The 13,997-nt window shown below is 50.9% G+C and overlaps 1 protein-coding gene across 1 annotated transcript; it reads left to right on the top strand.

Moving 5' to 3' along the window:
• Positions 1 to 323: 323 nt before the first annotated feature.
• Positions 324 to 13,349, top strand: MINAR1 (membrane integral NOTCH2 associated receptor 1). Its single transcript, XM_065872927.1, has 3 exons — positions 324 to 2,624; positions 7,507 to 7,758; positions 13,152 to 13,349. The coding sequence occupies exons 1-3, from the start codon at positions 324 to 326 to the stop codon at positions 13,347 to 13,349; spliced, it is 2,751 nt and encodes a 916-aa protein (XP_065728999.1).
• The last annotated feature ends 648 nt before the right edge of the window (positions 13,350 to 13,997 follow it).

Here is a 13,997-nt window from a genome sequence, read left to right as displayed (position 1 = left end):
TCAGGTGTACAGCAAAGTGAATCAGTTGTACATATACATAATGAACATCTTTATGCAAAATCATAGTCAATAATTTCTTTAGGTAGATTACTGGGAAGCGAATTACAGAGTATATTATAAATATTTTTAAAGCACTTATGACATTTTTTAAACCTTCAAAAGTTTTTCCTTGCATTTCTTTATGTGGTTCATAACCAGCTTGACTTAAAACTCCACTGGTGTTTATAAATCCTTTCTCCCCCGCTTCTCTTTTTCAGTATTGTCACCCCGTAGAACTGACTCGAAGTTTCAGTGTCATCAGCGAGGCTTTGAAATTCTAAATGATGGAGACCAATCAGGAAACTTCCCTCTTCTTGGTGAAAATCTTGGAGGAACTGGACAGCAAGCAAAATACCGTTTCCTACCAGGACCTGTGCAAATCCCTGTGCACCCGTTTTGATCTGTCCCAGCTCTCCAAACTGAGAAGCGTCCTCTTCTACACGGCTTGTCTCGATCCCAATTTTCCAGCCACGTTATTCAAAGACAAGATGAAATGCACCGTGAACAACCAGCAATCGAAGAAAATCATGGTGGCGGCAGATATCGTGACGATATTCAACCTCATCCAGATGAACGGGGCTACGGCCAAGGAGAAGCTCCCCAGCGGCCGGCAGAAGATGCGCAAGAAGGAGGCGGCCTTTGACTTGGGCCGCTCGGACACGGAACTCTGCACCGCAGCCCAGTGTGCGTCCCTCAGCTGCGAGCTGAGCGACCAGCCTTTCAGCCGGGGCTACCCCACCCGCCAGTCTTCCAAGTGCCGCAAGATGGACTGCAAGGACTGCCCGCAGTTTGTACCTGCCTCCGAGCCCAACTTCCTGCTGGGGGTCAGCAAAGATGTGAAAAACCGGGCGGCTTCCCTGGACAGGCTGCAGGCTCTGGCCCCCTACTCGGTGGCCAGCCCTCAGCCCTGCGAGATGCAGAGAACGTATTTCCCCATGAACATCGAAAGTGAGTCCATGTCCGATCAGGACTCCCTGCCCCTCACCCAGGGCATCAAGGAGACTTTCATCTCTAATGAGGAGCCCTTCGTGGTCCAGTCCTGCGTCCAGAAAAGGAACATCTTCAAAGAGGAGTTTCACAACCTGATGACTGTGTCCCCCGAGTTGGCCAGTCCCGCTAACAAGGCTGAGGGCGAGCACAGGAAACCCCAGGGCCGAAAGGAGTCCCACAAGACACCCTTCCCCAATCACAGCTTTGAGATGCCCTACAACAGCCAGTACCTGAATCCCGAATACTCCCCTGTTCCTGACAAAAGGCGGGCAAAGCACGAGAGCTTAGATGACCTTCAAGCCTCCACGTATTTTGGACCCACTCCAGTGATGGGGACCCAGGAGGCCAGGCGCTGTCCCGGGAGGCCGGGCAAGCAGAGCCCCTGGCCGGCCAAAAGCTGGAGCCTAAACACTGAAGAAGTTCCTGACTTTGAACGGTCCTTTTTCAATAGAAATCCCTCCGAGGAGAAGCTCCGCTATCCAAATCCCAGCAGCCAGACCGCCAACTTCCCAACCCCAGACAGGCGCCCAGCTTACCTCATGCCGCAGAAGCAACAGCCAATTCTCCCCGTCGGCTACGCGGCCAAGCCAAACGGGCTCAAATCTAAAGAGATCTCATCCTCCGTTGACCTGGAGAAGCATGAACCGGTCAAAAAGTTTAAAGACAAGAGCAGTAGCTGCACCAGCAGGCAGCTCAGCTCAGACACCAGTAGCGTGGGCACCCAGACCGAGCAGCACGTCCTGGAGCCCAAGAAATGCAAAGACTTGTGTGCCTCTGGGCAGGGCAAGTACAGTGACAGGCACGCCATGAAGCAGTCAGATGACGACTCGGAAGTTGTCAGTGATGACATCAGTGACATTTTCCGATTTCTTGATGACATGAGCCTCAGTGGCTCGACGGGAGTGATACAGTCATCCTGCTACAACAGCACAGGATCTTTGTCCCAGCTTCACAAGTCGGACTGTGACAGTTCGCCGGAGCACAACCTAACCAAAATCGCCAACGGGCTCCCCAGCAGCAAAGGAGAAAAGGGCAACCGGCCTGAAGACAGCCACCGCTCGGAAGAGGAGTTGAAGACCAGCGTGTGCAAACTGGTGCTCAGGATCGGTGAAATTGAACGGAAGCTCGAGTCGCTGTCGGGTGTCCGCGAGGAGATCTCCCAGGTCCTGGGCAAGCTCAGTAAGCTGGATCAGAAGATTCAGCAGCCCGAGAAGGTGAGTGTGCAGATAGATCTGAATTCCTTGACCAGTGAGGCTCCGTCCGATGAGAGCGCCTCTCCCCAGATGTTCCGTGCACACAATGGCTCCCACGGGCCCAAACTGGAGAACTCGGCCGACTGGTGCTCCTCAGACGCCAGCGGAAGCAACAGCGAAAGCCTTCGTGTCAAGGCGTTAAAAAAAAGCCTCTTCACCAGGCCATCCTCCAGGTCCCTGACGGAGGAGAACAGCGCCACAGAGTCCAAAATCGCCAGCATCTCCAATTCGCCCAGGGACTGGCGCACCATCACTTACACCAACCGCGTGGGTGTCGGAGAGGAGGATGTGAAAGACAGAGGCCCTGGGGAAAGTAAGGACTGGCATCGAAAATCTAAAGAGGTAATGCGCATGTAAGCTCGCGTAACTAGGCAGCAGCCTTACTATATAGCCCTGGTCTGTTTCCAAGCCTGGAAGCTTACATTACACGAAAAAGAGGCCTGCCCTTCTTGTGCTCGTAATCCTTCCAGACTTTCCATGTTAGAGCAGAGAGGACAGCATAGCCTGGTGGTTGGTCCCTCCAAATTGTCCATCAGCCCGGAGGAGCACACGCTGCTGTGTTGCCGATGGGAGAAAGCATGGCTCAGATATTGGACTGGTGGTTCGAGACCTGATTTTCATAGAATGGGGAACATGGCAGAGCAGACAAGCATCGCCAGGGCTTTCTTCCTGTCCTTTCTGAAAGGGCAGGGTGCAGGCAAAGCAAAGGAGGGAAATGACTTAAAAGCGAGCTAGCTCCTATGGCCCTTTCACATACTTTGTGGCATGCGTCGTGTTCCTTTTTAAAAGTTTGAGTTTTTTTTCATTTTAAGATCAATAGATGATTCGTAAGAAAAGATAAATTAAGGAAATTATTCACAGTTCCACTGCCCAAGGATGGCAACTCTTAATATGATGTCTTTCTTTGCTCTTGAGGTTTTTTCCTACACAGTTTTATGGGAACGTGAGCGTTTTTGCACCTTTATAGTCAGCATCTTTCTGTCAGTGCTGGAGTGAGCACATACACACATGCTCACATTCTTTCTTCTTCTCGTCCCCTGCAGTAGGGATGATTTGTTTCAGCGGTACTTGTGGCTGCTGTTCCTCCTTCTAAGTAGGTTACATTGAACCCTTTCTGGCCAAAGTGATGCCATTTCAATTTGTTGCTCATCTCAGTTCCCTACCCTGATTCTAAAGGACAGGCCACGGGGCCTCCTGAGGGCTCGGAGCACCAGTCATCAGAGAGGGAGTGAAGAGGTGTGGCTGCAGACATTGAATACAGAGAAGGAGGCTGAGTCCCTCGAACGCCAAGAAGGGCAAGCTTAGAAAATGGAGCCCTAAGGAAGTTTTCAGGGTCCAAAGCAGGGGAAGAGAGTAAAATAAGAAGTGATTTTTTTCTGATCCCAAAGGAACCTCTGGTACCTGTGCCGGCCACTGTTCTCTTCGGTAGCCACTTACAACACGTGGTGTTGGACAGAAATCAGAATATATTATGTGCCGACACTCCGACGAGATGCCCAGCTGTGGGTCTTCTCCTCTGGCACTGCTGTCGTGTCAATTAGCTGCTAGAGTCTGGCCAGGTTCCTGGAGCCCTGGGTCTTAGGTAGCATTGAAAATGGCCATTTAGAGCACTCCAGTGGTTTGGCACTTCTATAGATATATCAAGTTTAACTGAACTAGCCATGCATCCAACCCATAAAATGTCAAAGCCCCCAGAAACCACCGGAAATAAGCTTGAGAAAGATCCCTTGAAATGCACAGCTCAAAGTTGCTAGTGTTTGGGGTGAGCGGTCTTCATTTGGCCTCCTTCTGTGACCTCATTTCTCCCTCCCGATGTGTGGCTCTCACCATCCCTGGGCTGATGCCTGCCATGGTGGTGACCAACCCTGGGGCCCTTCTGAACTTTGCTCCCAAATCTCAAACTGCTGTAGGCCACCTCCCCCAGATGTCTGCCGTGGGCTGAAATCTGCAGGTCCCAGCTAGATTTTCTGTTCCTTCAAAGCCAGGCTTCCCTCTCCCTGTACCGATTCTGGGGTCGCCATTCTAGCCATTCCCCAAACTGAAGGGATGTCTCTCATCTCTGACTTCCCTCATTGGCTCTCTCACATCCAGTTGGGCTACTCGACCCTGTGGATTTATCTTTTGTGATGTGTCTTTCCGCTTAAATCCACCCTCCCTCCCCCAAGTCCAAGCTCCTACCACCTCCCACCTGGGCTTTGGGGACACATTTGTAACTGGTCTCTCTCGCTTATCATCCCCCCACCTCTGTCGCCACTTCCATCTCATCCCATCCACCACTGCTATGCTCCCTTTCCTAAAGCTCCTCTCGGGGGTGTGCAGTGCCTCCTGTTCCCAACTCCTTGACTCCCCTTTGCTCAGCAAAGTTTCAAGCCACTCAGTCCAGCCACTCAAACCCTCGGCATATCACGTCCTTCTCCCCAACAGGAGGGCTCCAGTTCACCTGGACTGGGCCCTTCTCCACCTTGATACGTCTACCTGGTTTTCCTCAAAAGTGCCACCCTCATTCACTCAGTCCCTCATTCAGCAAGTACCTAGGATGGCCAGGCCCCATCCCACTGTCGAACCTTTACTCACGTGATTCCTCCATCAAGAGTTTCCTGTCCAGGGACTTCCCTGGCAGTCCAATGGTTAAGACTTCACCTTCCAACGCAGGGGGTGTGGGTTTGATACCTGGTCGGGGAGCTAAGATCACACATGCCTCGTGGCCAAAAAATCAAAACATAAAACAGAAGCAATATTATAACAAATTCAAGAAAGAGCTTAAAAATGTTCCACATCAAAAAAAAAAAAAAGTGTCCTGTCCACCTCCTTGGTGCTGATCTAGACCCAGTTCCCCTCAAGGCCTCTTAATTCGTAAGCCTCTGAAAGCCTCCCAAGATTATTGCTGGTCTCTGATCTCCTGCCTTTCATCCTCTTTGTTCCGACAGAGTAGATACCAACCTTTATTTTAAAAGTATCTTAGGTATACATACCGACTGCCATGTTAGAACGCAAACGCCTCCGTGGTAGGAGCAGGGAGGCAAGCGTGGGCAGCGGGCAACTTTCCATCTCAGAAGCGAGAACAGATTCAAACCCTGGCTCTGCCACTTCCTGGCTGTGTGACATTGGGCCAGTTCCTTAACCTCTCTAAGCTGAGTTTCCGCATCCACAGCGAGGATTATAATGCTACAGCCTTGCCGATGTTCTCGAGAAGCTGAAACGGGATATCGCGTGTTCAGCCCCGAGCACAGCAGGAGACACACACAGTCAGCCCTCAGTTAATTGTAGTTACGATGCCTTGTTGTTATTATTGGCACCTGCCCTGCCCCCAGCTCGGCACGGGCCCTGCATGCCGTGGGAGCCCTCTGAGTGTTCGGTAGTGGTGGTAAGCTGAATGAGTAAATTCAGTGACACCTTTTAGAAGATACTTGGGTTTGATGAGCTAGAAAGTAAGAGGACACCTCACTTCCTTATTTGGGTTTGGCCAAGTTTATCCTGCTTTCTCTGTAGCGGCATCAGCGGTCTTCATGGTTTGGAAGGGCTCGGAGTTATACTGTATTTGAGCAAGGGCCGATGGGTCTAGTTTGCTGGGAGCTGGGAGCGTGCTTCTGGTCCCCGTCCACGTGTAGGATACGCACACTGCCGCTCACACACGTTATCTCATCAGGTGCTCACACATAAACTCTCCCTTTCCTGACACCTGAGCCCATTCCCCGCCTCTTGCTTATACACACCGTCCCTCACTCATGTTCTTATTCTTCCTTTTTCTTTGTCTGTTGCTCACACCCACAGCTCTTCTGGCTCTCTGTTTCATGTGCTCGACTCCATGATGTTGGGATCCATCCCTTTAAAAAGATTGGAGCGCCTTCTCCTTGGTGGTATGATTTTGCTGAGCGGGCGATTAAAAGGTGCTCGCTGGGCTTCCCTGGTGGCGCAGCGGTTGAGAGTCCGCCTGCCGATGCAGGGGACGCGGGTTCGTGCCCCGGTCCGGGAAGATCCCACATGCTGGGGAGCGGCTGGGCCCGTGAGCCATGGCCGCTGAGCCTGCGCGTCCGGAGCCTGCGCTCCGCAACAGGAGAGGCCACAATAGTGAGAGGCCCGCATACAGCAAAAAAATAAATAAATAAAAGGTGCTCACTATTGTCCCCTGCCTTCGGGGAACTCACAGTCCGGCGGAGGAGACAGACAGACAAACAGGCAGTTACAGTTCAGTGGGACACAGTAACGCGGGCTCTGTACACAGTCTGAAGGGGTCTGTACACAGTCTGAAGGGGTCACGTAGATGGGCGCTGACCCTGTCTTGGTCAGGGAGTACTTCTGGAGGACGTGACATCTATGTGGAGATCTGAGGGCCTCAAGTTAGAAGTAGAAAGTACCAGAAGACTCCAGTTATAACAGGGTTCATGGAGAACGGAGCCCCCAGGATCGGGTGGAACTCAAGGACTGAGAACGTAAGTGATGGCAGCTGTGTTGGGCACCTTCCTGCCTCCAAACTGTGGTCCACACTGTTCCCTTGTCTTGAAGGCCACGCAGAGGTCTCTGAAAATCACTAGAGGCTCCCACCACGTGCTTTCTGGCTTGGCTTCTTCCATCCAGAGAAGCAGTGTGTCATCAGTGGTTTCAGCCAGCTCTTAGGGGGAAGGACCCCATATGTTTTACTCCTCAGTACCAGGTAGAAATTGGTAAGAGAAAGAGGGGGCAGTGACTTCCCTGGCAGTCCAGTGATTAAGACTCTGCGCTTCCTTTGCAGGGGACGCATGTTTGGTCCCTGGTCAGGGAACTAAGATCCCGCATGCCGCGTGGTGCGGCAAAAAAAAAGAAAAAAAAAAGGGGGGGGGATACTATGCTATAGTTAAGCAAAGCTTCTCTGAAGCCAGATGATAGATTTAAATGCCAGCTCTTCCCGTTGGCAGCTGTGCACCCTGGGGTAGATTAGTGGGTCTTTCTGGGCTCCATTTCCTTAGCTGAACAATGCGTGTTAATGATAGTAGTCATGGTATGAGGGTTAGATAAAATCGTCTCTTCCTGGCATAGAAATGTTGGGTCGTTTGAGTATTATCAGTGTCGTAAGCTTTTCCTAGTAAATGGCCCCCAGTCCAGATATTCTTTCTATTTGCTCGTGAATAACTGCATGTTGCTACCCGGGCAGAGCCCGGTGGTGAAAAGCTGGTGTCTGCCCACTGGCACTGTGGGCTCTCTGACAGCAACTGTGTCGCTCTCTGGACTCCCCTGTGCCCCTCTGCAGGCAGACAGGCAGTATGACATCCCCCCGCAGCACCGACTGCCCAAGCAGCCCAAAGATGGCTTCCTGGTGGAGCAGGTGTTCAGCCCTCATCCCTACCCCACCTCCCTCAAGGCCCACATGAAGAACAGCCCTCTGTACACAGACATGCGGCTGACGGAGCTGGAGGTGAAGCGGGGCCAGCCTTCCTGGACCATCGAGGAGTATGCTCGCAACGCGGGCGAGAAGGGCAAGCTGACAGCCCTGGACCTGCAGGTGAGCCTCTCACTGCCCCGGGTGGGGGGAGCCCAGCCACACCCTGGCGGATGCAGGAATGGATAGCGGATGCCCTAACCGGCCCGCTCCCTCACCTTCAGCTCCCTGGGTCCCCACCGTGGAATTCGGAACCTGCATAACATCGTAGAGCAGAGATTTTTCACAAGGAGATTGCTATTTCGCTTATTGCTTCGTAAACATGTAGCAGTGGGAATGCTTGCTTGATCGATTTTGGCCATCCGATTTGCTAACGATACGTTTAAGACTCCATACCAAGTGCAGATTCTCGTATTTGCTCACAAGACCTCAGCCCAACTGTTTAATGAAACACAAGCTGATTTCTCCTTCCACATGTAGCACGTGGGATAAAAGCATATTTGTGGGAGCCGAGCTATGGATTATGTTTCCATACGGAGCAGTCCCAGGTAAGCGCCATCCCCGGAAGCTCTGTGAATACAGTTGTGGCTGGAGGGCATGCTTTCTGTTCAACCACAGGCAGGGCTGGGTTTTGACCACTTTCATTGTGGTGGGCAGTTCCACCTGGTTCCATCCCCACTGCGTCTATCTGTGTGTCGGCATCACCTCGGGAGCACAGGAAGTACCCTGTCCCCACCTGCCAGCTAGCTTGGTGGGCAGTGAGGCTATCATCCCAACGCCACCACTCACGTATGGGTCCCGGCAGGTCCACACCATTTAAAGGGCAGTTGGAGAGATGCCAGTGGTGGGGGGGTGGTATGGCAGGGTCTCCCTTGAAATGGCCTCTCCCTAAAGCCAGGAGGGCTGCAGGAGGTGCAATGCAGTGGCGAGTAAAGAAATGTGTTTTCCCGCAGTGTGTGGGTTCTAAGCCAGGGTTCCTTTGCTGTGTGGCCTGGAATGTTCACCTGTTTGAGCTTTGGTTCCCTCACCTGTTAAATGTCCATAATAATATCTAACTTTCAGAGTCACTGTCAGAAATGAAAATAATGTATTTAAAGTACCTGCCATTAAGAAGGCACCGAAAAGGCATTTTGGCGCTGTTGAAATGATGCTGAAATTGATCCACTCTGTATGGGACTTTTTTTTTTTTTTTTTTTTTTTTGCGGTACGCGGGCCTCTCACTGTTGTGGCCTCTCCCGTTGCGGAGCGCAGGCTCAGCGGCCGTGGCTCACGGGCCCAGCCGCTCTGCGGCACGTGGGATCTTCCCGGACCGGGGCACGAACCCACGTCCCCTGCATCGGCAGGCAGACCCTCAACCACTGCGCCACCAGGGAAGCCCCGTAAGGGACTTTTGATCACGGTCTCTCGCGCAAGGCACAGTGGCCCGCAGGCGGGAGTGATGATGTTCATCTCAAGTTTATAAATGAGGAAATCGAGGCCCCGAGAAGCACAAGAACTTGTGCAGGTCTGACAAGTCTAAATTCATAATGGACTATCTGGCAATAAGACTCCTGTACTTCCTCCTATGTTGCCTTTCCACCATGTCGTTTTTCTGTTGATGACAGTAGAGTAGAGCTTCATGTCACACAAATGACTGCGGTGACGTTTGTTTATGTTGGGCCCTAAATGACAGCAATTATGGGAAGGGATATCTCTGGCCAGATCCTGAGAGTCAAGTGGGTGGTGACATCAGGACCACCTCAGAGGTACTCCTGGCCCCTGTCACCTCCTGCATGTTTTGTCCCCATGCCAGCTGCACGCCACTTGACCCTTCAGGCCACGTCCTCTCCTGTCACCATCCTGCTGACAAGCAGTCTAGATAGGATTTGCTTCTCCTGCAGGAGGGTCCCAGTGCTCTGCTGTGGCTACCACACCGCAACCTGTGGGTATTAGGATGCCACGAGCTGCAGGCGAGTCACAAAAGGCCCAGAGGTGTGAATGGCTCACCTGGTGGAATAGTCAATGTTTCACCAGTATCACAGGATGACCTTGACAGGAGCAGATTCATTGAATGAGTCATAGACTGAGAAACATCTTTTTAAAGTTTGGGAGGCAGAGTCTGGCAGATTTCGCTCCTACAGATACATGCAATTTTAAAGTGCCAATCTTTAGGAAGAGTAAAGGCAAAATTATACAAAATAAAAGATCTTTAGATTAGAGAGCTTTAGGTGACATCACTTAAAAATGCAAAGGATCATGTATCTAGTCTCACAAAAAAATATAAGACAGGAAGGAGTTCGATAGCCTTTCGAGGGTGTTTGCAGCAAAACAGAACAGGTATCGGGAGCTGAATGAAGGCAGAAAGGCGCCACCTTACTTGTTTTCATCGCTTTGCAGAGACCCAGGTACTGTCTTAGGGCAGCTTCCGCATCTGGACCATCTTCTTGGGGCCCCGTGGCGTCAAGAGGTAAATTTGCCATCTATGGCCACTTGAGGGTACAGCAAAGGTACAGGCCCCGTTTCCATTTCCAGCGCTCAGCAGGAGTAATTAACAACCGAGGATGCCCTCTGTGTCCCACCGGGTGGCACGAGAGCTTGCGGTTATTGGAAAAAGTAATTAAAAATAATAGACTTCACAGGATGAATCCCGGCCCGTAAAGCATAGCTACCTATGAAAGGAAGCCAGTTTCCTTCCGTCCGAGCTGGAGGGAACAAGACAAAATCTGATGTGTCGCTTACACACGGCTTACTCCTTGGCCCGCCTTGGGAATATTGGGAAGAAGAGGTGGTGTTTCAGCCTCCCTGGTCAGAGCCTGTCTCCAAAGTGTCAGAGCAGGGAGAGCTGCCCCTTCAGTCTTCCACCCAAACCCTCCCAGCCCTGCAGACCAGTCCCCAGCTTAACATGCCCACCTGGCTCCCAGGCTCCCCTCTAGGTACCCGTTAAATTGCTGAAGACCTTTCATGTCCAGGGAAACAGACCGATCCCAAGTGCCCGTGGAGGACAGAGCTGTGTTGGGGAAAGAGCTGCAGCCCAAGCATAAGGACACTTGTCCTAACAGCCGGAGCTGGGCAGTAGCAGAAGTGCCCTGGGCAACTCAGGGAGACCGTGGCTCCTAGGACTTAGCAGAAGTGCTGGAGTAGGAGCTTCTTGCAAAGTCTGAACAGACAATCCTGCGTTTTAAGGACTCTTCCATCATGGAGCACGTCCTGTTTCTCATGGTGTGGGTCCTCTCAATGGCCGGCATTGCCTACCACTCCTCCCCGCCCTTCCAGATAACATGAATAATTGGAAAAGTCTTTAAACATTGTGCCTCCGTGAGGAAGGGGACCTGGGAGGATTTCAGGGACCCCGAAGTCCCATTCTCTTTTCATTATGCAACGTTGTACAGAATATTCTAGAATACTGGCACACTCTCCTCTAAAGGGCCAGAGAGTAACTGCTTTAAGACTTTGCAGGCCTTACAGTCTCCATCACAGCTGCTCAACTCTGCCAATAATTGTCTCGAGCAGCCGTGGGCAACTTGTCAATGACTGGATGTGACTGTGTTGCGACAAAATATTATTTGGGGACACGGAGATTTGATTTCATATGATTTTCACATACCGCTGACTATTGTTTTCCTTTTATTTTTTTTCAATGATTTAAAAATGTGAGAACCGTTCTTAACTGGTAGGCTGTACGAAGGCAGGTGCTGGGCTGTATCTGGCGCCTGGGCTGGAGTCTGCCGGCCCCTGTACTGGAAGGCCATTAGAAACAGGAGAGCAGGGACTTCCCTGGCGGTCCAGTGGGTAAGACTCCGTGCTCCCAATGCAGGGGGCCCGGGTTCTATCCCTGGTCAGGGAACTAGATCCTGCGCGCCACATGGCCAGAAAACAAAACAAAACAGGAGAGCAATAAAGCAGCCAGAGGAGTCCACGGCATGTGGGTCGTCAGCATCCCGGCAGGAAGCAGATGGCATACTCACGGATGATGGGAGTGGGAAGGAGGGTGCTCTTGGCGGAGGTGTAGGCAGGGTTTAGAGCCCGTGAAGCACCCAGGGACCAGCATGAGTGAGAGGCTGTTGCTGCCCTTGGATCTGAAGGCCAAGGAAAGGGAGCTGTTTCTGAAACCCACCAAGACCCACAGCTGTGAGAGCAGGTACCTGATAGAACTGTGGCCCATCAGGGAGGGAGCAGGGGGAACTGTGCCCCACTGACTGAATCCACCTGGGATGTGTCCATATTGGCTGGTCTCCTGGGGGCACAGAGCAAGACAGAAAAGAACAGAGAATGGTTCTGAAAGGACAGGTGGAGAATGACTAATAGGGGTTAGAATAATCAATATTCCAATAACATAGTACATAGTGTGTGTGTGTGTGTGTGTGTGTGTGTGTGTGTGTGATCTGTAACATGCCCACCTTTATGAGCATTAAACAATCTGAGAAAGTCTTCAAAATGGATATTTTGCTTGTGTTTCAAAGATTTAGACGACCTCACTTGGAATTGCAATGTGTTGCTGCTTTTATGTGACAGTCACATAATTAAATGCTCGCCGTAAGATGAGAACACTGCCTTGCTTTATGGAAATAGATTGTAGTCATCCACGGGGAATGGGATTCCTGGGTGATAACAGGTTAAATATAATACTTCTCCTGCAGACAGGCACTAATCTCAGGGAGGCTGGGAAACAAATGGCAGTGGGTGGGGGTCTCTCCCACTGGGGACCCTGCACCTGGCATGGGGGTGGCCTGCCCCTGGTCTGTAGACCTGGCCTGTGAGCAGTGGCCTGACAGATGTTTGAAATGGAAATATTTTATGTTTTGTTTGACCTGCTTATCTGGGAGGTGCCTTTGATTTTTCAGTGGAGGCTTTACTGAAGAACTGGGAACCAAATCAGAGTAGTACAATAGCCTTGCTTTAGGCGCCTCTGTTCTTAGGGACCGTTAGTGGAGAATATTTTTCAGCGACTTTCCCTGCTTCCCATGCAGCAGGGCCAGCCTGTTCCTGGCCATACGCCCTTGAGGCGTAGAGTCTTGTTTCTCGGCCCTATTTTGCTTGCTCCCAGGAAATCCCTGGGTTTTCCTGTGTCAAGACCATTGTGACCTGTTTTTTCAAAAAAATATTTATTTATTTAGTTAGTTAGTTGCACTGAGTGTTAGTTGTGGCAGGCGGGCTCCTTAGTTGCAGCACATGGGCTCCTTAGTTGTGGCATACAAACTCTTAGTTGTGGCATGCATATGGGATCTAGTTCCCTGACCAGGGATCGAACCTCGGCCCCCTGCATTGGGAGCACAGAGTCTTATCCACTGCGCCACCAGGGAAGTCCCCCATCATGACCTTTGTAGTAGGAGAGGGGCAGGTACAATCTGGGATGTGCGGGAGCCCGAGTCCTTGGTGGTCCACCTCAGGAGGGGCTGGTGGGCAGCGTTGGGCTCCTCGGTCATCTCCCCTGCAAGCTGCAGGCAGCTCTGAGATGCTTCAGGGGTGAGGATTGTCAGAACGTCTTGAACCTGTTGCACGTATTCACCATATTTCTAACATCTTCTCTTCACTTCTAGACTCAAGAATCTTTAAACCCAAACAACTTAGAATACTGGATGGAAGATATTTATACTCCAGGCTACGACTCATTACTGAAAAGGAAAGAAGCCGAGTTCAGACGAGCCAAGGTCTGCAAGATCGCTGCTCTGATCGCTGCAGCGACGTGTACAGTCATCCTGGTCATCGTCGTGCCCATCTGCACGATGAAATCATGAGCCGCTGGACGTGCAACGCTGCCTACGGCTCATGACGACCGACGTCTCCCTCTGTAGTTTAAAATCACGTGCCAGTGGGGCCACAGTTTGTTGAAACAGAAATCACGGAGGCTTTTCTGCAAACACTGACGATGGCCTTCAGAAAGTATACATTCTAGAGAGATATCTACCTACCTATTAGCTTTGACTTAATTCCATGGATGAATTTTAAGAAGTGCAATAGCTTTTCCTACCAAAAGAATGTAATGGACTACCAGTAGATACAAACTGAATTCCAAGCAAAAAAAAAAAAAAAGAGGAAGATTGATTGGTTGGATTCTTTCCATTTTGATGAAATTTCATGGCGGGGAATATGTTATAGAGGAGATGGTTAATCCATGCCTTTTTTAGGGAAGCTAAGGGAGATAGCAAGATGAGAATAATAAAAAAAAAAAAGCATGGGTTCTCTTTCCCTTAATGTTCTTAGACCATCGCTGGCAAAGAAACAGGGTATGTATCCATAAAGGGGGTTACTTCTCTGCTGACTTTTATCAAGGGCTACCGACTTTTCATTCTTGCCCTTCTGTCATCATTACAGTCTTCACTGCACATCTTCATGGAAACGTTCTGGACCTTCTTCCTGGTGCCCCGGGTAGGAAGGTGCTGGAC

The sequence above is a fragment of the Phocoena phocoena genome, chromosome 2 (genome assembly GCF_963924675.1).
Source record: "Phocoena phocoena chromosome 2, mPhoPho1.1, whole genome shotgun sequence".
Lineage (NCBI taxonomy): Eukaryota > Metazoa > Chordata > Mammalia > Artiodactyla > Phocoenidae > Phocoena > Phocoena phocoena.
Note: the sequence above shows the minus strand (reverse complement) of the source record. Positions and strands in the feature narration are given on the sequence as shown.